Source organism: Cololabis saira, chromosome 20, assembly GCF_033807715.1.
Source record: "Cololabis saira isolate AMF1-May2022 chromosome 20, fColSai1.1, whole genome shotgun sequence".
Lineage (NCBI taxonomy): Eukaryota > Metazoa > Chordata > Actinopteri > Beloniformes > Belonidae > Cololabis > Cololabis saira.
The window spans coordinates 2,849,431-2,859,713 of record NC_084606.1 but is presented as its reverse complement, the minus strand read 5'-3'; the positions used below and the strand labels follow the sequence as shown (position 1 = coordinate 2,859,713).

At 39.2% G+C, this 10,283-nt stretch overlaps 1 protein-coding gene across 1 annotated transcript; it reads left to right on the top strand.

Moving 5' to 3' along the window:
• Positions 1-1,905: 1,905 nt before the first annotated feature.
• Positions 1,906-7,668, top strand: LOC133420581 (up-regulator of cell proliferation-like). The gene has a single exon (XM_061710298.1). The coding sequence runs from the start codon at positions 2,073-2,075 to the stop codon at positions 6,714-6,716; it is 4,644 nt and encodes a 1,547-aa protein (XP_061566282.1). The 5' UTR covers positions 1,906-2,072; the 3' UTR covers positions 6,717-7,668.
• The last annotated feature ends 2,615 nt before the right edge of the window (positions 7,669-10,283 follow it).

Genomic DNA, 10,283 nt, shown 5'->3' with positions numbered 1-10,283 from the left:
AATGAGGTGTTGCGTGTCTTACGGTTTGCGAGCGCAAACTCTGCGCCATGAGAGTCTGGATGGAACGCACAGTCACAAGTCACAAGCGCAAAATGAAATTTGACGAGTTGGAGTTAGAGATATTAGTGGAAGAGGCAAATAAACACATTCATGAACTACAGCAATTGAAATTTAAACATCACCAAAAGAAACGCAATATCGGAGAAAACCTACAATAGAATAAATGCAGTTGGTAACACAAAAAACGGAAAAACGTCTGGTTTTTCATATTTCAATTTTAGGCACAGATCAAAAATACGAAATAGAAAAACGGGCCACAGGACTGAATTTGATTTTAATATTTAATTAGTCGGGTTTACGTGACCCGGCGGTGCTCGGCATGATCTGGGGAGAAAAAGACAATCAGACACAGCTGGAGAGCGCTTTGATTCAATCTATTTATGAGTTAAGTTTTTATTCAGATGTCCACAGTATATTGCAAATATTATATATTATATATTATATAGCAAACACTGACAGTAAATGTGTGACAGACGGGACCATCATATGGCAAGAAGAGAACAGAAATGTTCAGAACAGCGCACAGAGCGCACGGAGCGCACAGAGCAGAGAGCGCTTTGCCACCTGGGTGGCAAAGCTGTATCCTGGGACCCGTGCCAATGACGTGATCTGTAGTTTGCATTATTCGTTTTGGAATACTCAATTTAGATATATACTGCATGGGATTTGGACTCAGAATAATGGCTGTACACAAGTATTTACAGCTGATAATGAATCACTGTGAATACATCAATGTCAGTTACGTGTATTGAATGGATGGATGACAACTAAAAGCGTAATCACACAAGCTTTTCAGTGTTATTTTGGACATAGACTAACATGACAGCTCGGACATCATTTTTAATCATCTCTCCAGTCTTGATGCTCCAGTCAGCTCGAGACAATTGTCTCCAGCTGACCGTGGCATGCCGTGGCAATTATAGCCATTATTCTGAGTCCAAATCCCATGCAGTATATATCTAAATTGAGTATTCCAAAACGAATAATGCAAACTAGTAGATCACGTTATTGGCGCACAATAAGAAACACTTTTTTCTCCATGAAAACACGTGATTTATTTATTATCACAAAGAAAAAAATGAAGATGCCTCCTGTGGCAACCTTTTGCTGAATAATACTCGATTTAACATTCAAATAAAATATATACTCCTTTTGCATGTGGAGAATCCTCACCACAATAGTAATGCTGTGCAGATTAGCACCTTCCTTTCGCACGTATTATATACAGACGCAATCACAATCCCCGCAAAAACTTTCAGGCTTGGTAAATCTCATTGCGCGTGGTAAATGGAGATATTTGCATCTTCCCCTCCCAGTATTTAGGATTTCTGCCGGGTACGCCCCATATTGATTATTCATCAGCGCAAAAGTACTAACTGGATTGCGTGTGCAATTTTGCGCATTTCAGAGACGCAGTCGTCTTTGCACGCTGTTAGTAGATCAGCTGGCACTTTGGTTTGCGGGTGCTGTCACGTTTGCACACGTTTTTACACACGCAAACCTTTAGTAAATCGGGCCCTTAGAGGTCAAAATTGAAAACCTTTTTCCTGTTTCATTTCAGTAATCCACAATAATCCACTACAACCTTTAATTCTTGCATCTCACTTGTTTAGTTGTTTTTAACATATGTCTTTGTGCTTTAAATTCTGCTTCCAAACTCTTTTTTTCCTTTACTGCTAGACAAATAAACTTGCCCTGCCTTAAGGTGATATCTTATAATACTATTTCACATCAGAATGCCCCTCCACCTGATTTTGTGTTTGTTGTTTAGACTTTTTTCATTGTTTTGATAAAAGGAGGGGGGGGGGGGGGGGGGGGGGGGGGGCGCAGTACCACACAATACCTTATCAGTGTTCAATTGACACATTAATTTTCATTGGTAATTTTCATCACTTTATTTTAAGCACAAACATTTGTCTGTCTGCAGTAGTTTTTAGAAGGAAGTAAAATTATTATCATTCTGTATCTCCACAGAAACAGAACTGGAAAGCCTTTTGGAAGATTTGGGGTTGATGGCGTACTATGGAGAGAAGCTAACACTCAGCAAGATCCTGGAGATTGATGAGAAGACCATCACTGATGTTCCTGTCAAGAGTAAATCAGATCTCCCATGTTATTTTCTAAAGAAACTGATGATGGTTAATGTAACAGCTAGGAATATGAAATGTGCATCAGTTAGTGAGTTGAACTGTGATCATTCATCAGGGAAGTTAGATTTGAGTGATCTACTTGACAGTCCAAACACAGGTGACACACTAAACCCTCTCGACATAATCACTGCTCTCTTTCTGTGCTCAGATGCTTTTGTACAACAAGAAATGGCACTAAAAATGTCAATGTGTCAGTTCGCTGTGCCTCTGCTGCTTCCCAACTGTGATGCAGAACAGTGTACACTCATGCTGTGGGCCATGAGAGACATTGTCAAGAAGTACAGACCTCCAGCTCTTTCAAAATCCCAGGGTTTCATTGAAGAGAGAATAGTTGATTCTCAAGTTCCAATGATCTCTTTTGTGAGACTGGGTGACTGCTGCTCGTCAAAGTCAGAGATTCTCAATAAGCTTCTTAGCAATTCTCAGCAGTACCACGACACCTTTGTTCACCACAACATGGAGGGTGGTGACAGTCCAAGGAGAATATCCAACGGACTGACAGAAATCACCTGGTACCTTCCGGGTGGGAACAAAGACATCGATATTTTCAATAAACCAGTGGCTGTGGCTAATCTTCACGGGGACATTGCTTCATTTGAAACACAGTACTCATTTCTGTGTCAGACATCTGCAGCAGTCTTCGTGTTCTTTGACCATTTGGACTCTGAGAGCAAAATTCTCAAAATCCAAAACCATAAGGCTCAGATCTTCTTGGTGGGAAACAGTGAGAGCAAGAACTTCAGCTTAGAAACACTACAAAACGTAGCAACTGCATTGGATTTGACTAAAAACAACATTATTATTAAGACAAAACAGAAAAATGATGCAGATTTTATCAAATATTTGAGGAAAAAAGTGAGTGATGTAGTTAAGAACACACAGATGAAGATGCCAATAGCAAATATGGCTGACATTGCTCATGAACTGGGAATCCTGGTTGATGAAGACTCTCCAGAGTGCCAGGCTGGAAAGAAGAGTGCAGATGCCATCACTGAAGAAATTCAAGATCTCCTTCAGTATAAAGAACAACAACTTCCTTTTCGAGGACAAATATGGAAGGAACTGAGTAACTTAGAAAAAGAGCAATTTCGTCTTCAAAAACTTGGATCTGAGAACATAGAAACGTACAAAAGTGACCTTGAGCAGCAGATGGAGGAACTCCGGAAAAAGCAGAACTCTTGTGATATGTCCCCAGCAATGACATGCTTCATCAATGCAATATCCAGACCAGGAATAGAAATGTGTTATTTCCTGAAATGGATGCGAATGAACCTTGATAACATCTCTTGTTTAAAACTCTCCGCACTCAGAGAGCTGTACAAAGAAAAGTGTACAGATTCTGCAAACCAAGATGAGGTGAAAGAAATTGACCGGCAACTTTCCAACAGCTCTCTGGGGACTGAACATTTCTTCCGTGAAATGGGTCACATCTATGAAGCTTCCCTCTCACTTCCAGAAACACACCCATCACGTCAACAATTTCAACATCTGCCCAAACTCTGTGCACAGTTGCTGCTTGATGGGTTTCCTCTTGAACTTGTTGATGGAGATGCATCCAACATACCTCTGATATGGGTGAGTGACGTTCTCACTCAGCTGAATCGCTTGGTGTCTCCAAAGAACAAAATACGGGTAGTTACAGTTCTTGGAGTTCAGAGCACTGGAAAGTCCACTCTCCTGAACACCATGTTTGGAGTGCAGTTTGCAGTCAGCAGTGGTCGATGTACTCGGGGTGCCTTCATGCTGCTCATCAGACTCAATGAAGACATCAAAAGAGAATTTGGCTCTGACTTCATGGTGATCATTGACACCGAGGGCTTAAAGTCACCAGAACTTGCTCAGCTGGAAAACAGCTATGAGCATGACAATGAGCTTGCAACGCTTGTGGTGGGGCTGAGTGATATCACCATTATCAATATTGCAATGGAGAATTCATCTGAAATGAAGGACATTCTGCAAATAGTGGTTCATGCTTTCCTCCGGATGAAGGAGGTGGGAAAAAAACCAAAATGTCAGTTTGTTCATCAAAATGTTTCTGATGTTTCTGCTCATGGGAAAAACCTACGAGACAGGAAACTGTTCCTGGAGCAGTTAAATGAGATGACCCAAGCAGCAGCCAAAATGGAAAAGAGAGAGGAAAACCAAAGCTTCACTGATGTGATGGAGTACAGCCCAGTCACTGGGAACTGCTACGTTCCTGGACTCTGGAATGGAAACCCACCAATGGCACCAGTCAATGTGGGATACAGCCAGACTTTATACGAGCTCAAGAAGAACATCATCCAACAACTGGGAGAGGGTGTATCATCTGCTAATGATTTCTTGGAGTTTAAAAAGTGGATCACCAGTCTTTGGAATGCTGTGAAGCACGAAAACTTCATCTTCAGCTTCAGAAACAGCCTTGTAGCTGAGGCATACATGAAGCTCTGCACAGAGTTCAACAAGTGGGATTGGGAATTCAAGAAAGCAATGTACAGCTGGATTACCAACGCAGAAAGAAAGATCTCCAACTTTGGTACAGTTGCTGCAAAGTCTCAAATATCTGATATGGATGAACTCCTCACTCAGTTAAAATGTGAAGCGACCACAGAGCTGTCTGAATGGGAGAAGAAGCTCCTTGACAATCTGGAGGAATATTTCAAGCAGAGATATGGGCATGTGTATCTGGTTGCAGCATACAAAGAGGAATTTAAAAACAGCGCAAAAAACCTCTGTCGAGAATTGGAAAATTCTGTCGTAAATCAGCTCAGAGCAGCAGCTGATATCAAACAAGGACTGAAAGAAGTCGATAAAATAAAGGAGAATCATACAAAAGAAATAGAAAAAGCAGTAAGTGAATTAATTAGTGAGTGTCAAAAGAAAAATGTCCAAATGACAGACGCAGAGTTAGAAAAAGAGTTTGATAGGATGTGGAGTGAAACACTGAGGAAGATGTCTTTCCCTGAACTAAAACGCACAGATGTCTTCACAGATGTCTTCACAGACGTGAGCCACTATCTGAGAGAAAATGTTTCATACAAGGGGAGTCATGCATGTGAACTGCTGAGTAAAAAACCTCTCCAAGAGTGTGGGTTGGAGCCTTTCATATACAAACCTGAAAGATGGGATAAAAAACTAAAGAAAAAATTCAGGGGTTGGTTAAATCTTAAAGATCGTGTAAAAGCCAAACAACAAGTGGCTGATAACATCATAGCTGCTTGCCAAGACTCTGTAACAGACAAAAAGAAAAGAAAAACCAACTACCACAATACCTACATCCAGGAGATCCTTCGCATCATTGATGAAATGCTGAACAATGCTGATGTTTACACAGGCATTGAGTTTGAAGTTTCTCTAAAGCAGCACATCTGTGCAGATGCAGCCAGAAACTTTCAGAGAATGCAAGAAGACTTCATGCAAGCAAATGACCCCAAGTTCCTTCTGGATAAAAACAAGATAAAGTTCTGTGCAGATTTCAAAGATGTTTTCCACCAACGAGACCAGTGCCAGAAGAAGGCTGAAGAGTTCACAGAACAATGTCTGAAACCTGCTGTTGAAGACTTTGTCTACCGTTCTCTGGGTCCTAATATCACCGACGAAATGATGAGAAGTAAAGCGTTCAGCACACGAACCTCCTTCCAGGGTTCAGTTCTGATGGATTTGCTGTCAAAGGAAGACTTCAACAACTATCTGAGCTTCAATTCCAATTATGAGGATTATGTAAAGACATGGATACTTGAACAAATAAAGAAGCACTACTCAGATGCATCTAAAACATCTGTGTATGAGGAAGAACATCTCAAGTCAAGCATCAAAAATATAAAGGACGCCATGGAAAAGGCCAAATCAGAGACGGGTGATGACCTGAAGACATATGTTGAACACATCTGCAAAGAACTCGGTGAAAAACTGGTAATTTCCCAGGATGCTCTTGGTGCCTTCATGATCCTGAACAACGCTGACCGGGAGCAGTTTGCTGGTTGGTTAACTGAGTCTGTGGAGAAGATGGAAGAAACTCTGAAGAAGAAGTTTGAAGACACAACCTTTGAGGAAAAACTAGAACACATCCGTGTGAATCCTCAGACTGAGCTTTTCACCAGAGTGGTTGGTTGTGGGAAACAGTGTCCGTTCTGTAAAGTCCCCTGTGAAGCAGGAGGAGGCAAACATAAAGATCACGTTGCTTCCCTGCATCGACCACAAGGTCTGGGTAACTACAGGTGGGAAATTTCAAAAAAACTTGTAACTGACATTTGCACATCTCTTGTGTTCAGTGAGAGGAACTTTCGCCCCTGCGCCAACGGTGAATTGCGTCCTTACAAGTCTTACAGGGAAATCTACCCAGACTGGCACATCCCTCCTGATGGGAGTCTTGAGTCGTCAGACTTCTGGAAATATGTGATGAACAAGTACAACGAGAAGTTTGCTGAAGCATATGAGGCAGAGCCAGCTGACATTCCTGAAACTTGGAAGGAAATTACAAAACAACAGGCAGAAACAAGCCTAAAAAACTCATTTAACGTCAGCTGAGACTGATCATATTCAACCTGACTCTCTTTGATGGTGAAAGTGAACCTTCCACTCTCAATGCTGTGTCTTTTTAATGTTCTTAATGTTTCTTTATTAACAACTTCAAGTTTGGTAACACATATAGATCGGAAATCAAAAAGGTTTAGAAATGCTGATATGAGAAAATTGATGGATGTGGTTTTCTTTTATCTGCATTTGCTTACAACAATAAAAAGTCATCTGATTTACTTTTTTTTCGCAACTATTTCTTGTCATTAAATTATTTCTTACAAATTAATATTCACTAAATCAAAGTAAAGATTTTCTTTAGTTTGTAAATCTTGAATGACAAGTTTTATTTTGACTTTTTTTGTTAAAAACATTGTCATGTGATTGAGTTTATTCTTCTTTTCGATCATTTTGGGAGCAGCAGAGGTTTTAAAAGTAGACATGATATTTACTCAGTTACATCTGAAATTACTGAAATGAAATGTTTGTTTTAAAACAAATCTGATATTATAAAATAAGTTGAATGCTTTTCTGATTTCTCATTCCAGAATGTAAAGCATTATGATCATGACTGTACTTACTTTTTGGCATAATTGCATATGGTTCCTTTTCATTTTTTCTTTTTTTTTAGCTTTCAAAGTACAAACAACTACTTTGTTGAAGTACATCATTATAAACTGGACTTTACAGTATTTTGGAGAAATATCAGAGAAAACGTTCAAGAGTAACCAATGATGACTTTAAACAGCATTCATTACTGTTTAAAATAAACCTTTTCACTCGTGAATATTTTGTTCTCATTTGATTTGCCATAATTTTAAAGAAATTAATTGACTGATCTCTAAATGTCTGTTAAATATTGTCAATATGTGTGAATACTTAATCAACAGAACTAAATAACTAGTTAGTGTTCATCTTTACTTGTGTGTAACGTGACTAATAAAGGTTTATGCTTTCAGTCTAACTTGTGTTTTGTGCCGTCATTAAAATTAAATCCTGTGTCACATATTTGAACATATAATCTCAGTGTCTCACTTTCATGGATTTCTCAGAATTATTCCACATCCTTGACGCCTCACAGCTCAATTTATTGAACAGTTGCAGGATTTAAAGAGTATTAAATCCTCATTTCAGCACATCAGTCCTGACCTGTGACCTGCGTGTCACCTCCTTCTCCACTACTTCATGTTATCATCTTTAACCACAGATTACATAACGTTGAGCGACTCACTTAACAACAGACTTCAAGATCACTTAGACCCGTTAGTTAAGCTTTGTTCATCTGAGACCTGCTCATCCGTCCACATTACTGTGGAAAACAAAGTTCATGACGCCTCCAACAGGATTTATTCAGCTGAGACCTTTTCAGTGTGACTTCATGATCATGCTGCACCTACAACGTTACCGTTATTACCTCAATTACCAGATTTGGTAGCTTAAGTAAACATACTTACAAAGTAGAACTGAGAGGAAAAAAATACCAAAGTAAAAAGGTTGTATAATATTCTCCAATATTTGTGTTTTGGTTGAATTGTTCAAATTCCAAGTATTTGGTTGAGTGACATATAAAGGATTAAGGTCAGTCGTTGTTTTTTTGTTTGGAAACAATTCATAGATTAGATGATTTGTTTTTATCAAGATCGTTATTTATTGTACAAAGCAGTTATATTGCTGTTGTCATAAGATTTATGTTTGTTTAGTATAAGTGCAGCTTTCACTCTTACAAATGAACAATATTGAATTAAAACATATTGATGTAGATTCTCAGTTGGTGGAACAGGTCAACGGCCAAACCCACTGAGCTGCTCTGTCACCGTAATGTCGCGACAAAGACACCCCATCTCCTGATCAGTTTAAAAATTATATTTTATTCAGTTCACAAGTATTTTCTAAGAAACTACAGTTAAAGCTTCAGAGTGAGCTAAGGCCAAAATAATAAACAAAACAGAACTTCCTGAAATAACCCAAACTTACCTGTCAAACTTAAATAAACCAAAAGTTAATTACTTACCTCCCTAACTAAAATAAACATAAGAAAACTAGGATCAAAACAAATGTCAGCCCACCCCTATAAACTACAATTCTACAACCACAGGTGTCTGGTTGAGGGAGGAGGGAGATCTGATCTCTCTCTCATCCTGGCAGTCTCATCCTGTTGGTGCAGCTTCATGTAGCCAATCCTCTTCTAGCTCTGGAACCCTCAACCAATCCTGGTCCAGCACCAGTGCATAAGTCACCTCCACAATTTCTATACACACATACATCACTAGATGTAACAGTCACCAAAGACACATTACTGTTACAGTTAAATAAACATTGGGTTGTCACTCTTTAACGTAAACCATGACTATGCTTTAAAATTGTTATGATTGACCGATAAATATCTTCAAAATTACTTAATGTAAGTATGGAAACTTAATTCATCAGAGAATGTTTAAAAATGAATTCAACAACTGAATGTCTTGGTCCATAATCAGGGTCCTGCTGTGTCATTGTTTTACACTTAAATGGGACCTATTATGAAAAACAGGTTTTTTCTTGCTTTATCATATATAAAGTGGTCTCCCCTCAGCCTGCCAACTCAGAGAAGGAGGAAAGCAACCAAATTCTGCAGTGTCTGTACAGCCGCCCGGATGAGCCGTCCAGTGTGATGTGGATCTACTAGCTGTTCAGATTCTGTTACTGTCGTGTCGTGACGTAACAAAAATGCGATTTACATCGGTTGGCCTCCGATGCGTGAAACCACGCCCACAACTAACTCCGCCGGCCGGAGCTTCCGCCATTTTTCGTAGCGGTGTATGGCGTCATTCAGGCAGCCAATCAGCACAGTGCCTCATTATCATAGCCCCGCCCACTCAGAATCCTGCATAGATAATGAGTAAAGATAAAGACATGGCTCAGAGGCTGAATTTCTAATTTATTTAGCAAAAAAAATCAAAAGCTTGTTTTTAAGACATTCAAGGTCTGTTTAAAATAGGTATTAGATGCCATAATAGGTCCCCTTTAACACAACTAATTAATTTCTGCCGTTTATTTTTTCTGATTTATGTTTCAATAGATATAGATTTTTTATGATTATGACATACTTGACGGTTTTTACACAATTTGCTCATCTTTGCTCTTCTTTTGAAAGGAACATCAGTTTTTGTTGATTTTGCTAATTCATTTATGTTAATTAATACATGATTTTTCCTTTAGGGACTGGGATTGAATCATTCCTCCAGGTTGGACTCTTGGGAAATCCGACATGTTGATAGCTACGTGTTTGGCTCTGCCCGTTCTTCTTCTTTTTTTGTAAATTGTTGTACAAATGTTATACATCTTCAGAAGTATGCACAAACATTAGGTTATGGTTGGTGTGATTAGGTACTGTTGTGCCGCTAAGTACATAAGTGTTAAACAGAAATGTTATTTACCAGAAACAGTGTTGGAAACATTGTCCGTTCTCTCCAGTTCCCTGTGAGGCCGGAGGAAAAGATTCCACTGAACTCTCTGCTTCACTGCATCGACCAGAAGGTCCGGGTGATTACAGGTGCCTCAGTACAAAAGAACTAGCTGATATTTGCAGATAAAAAACCA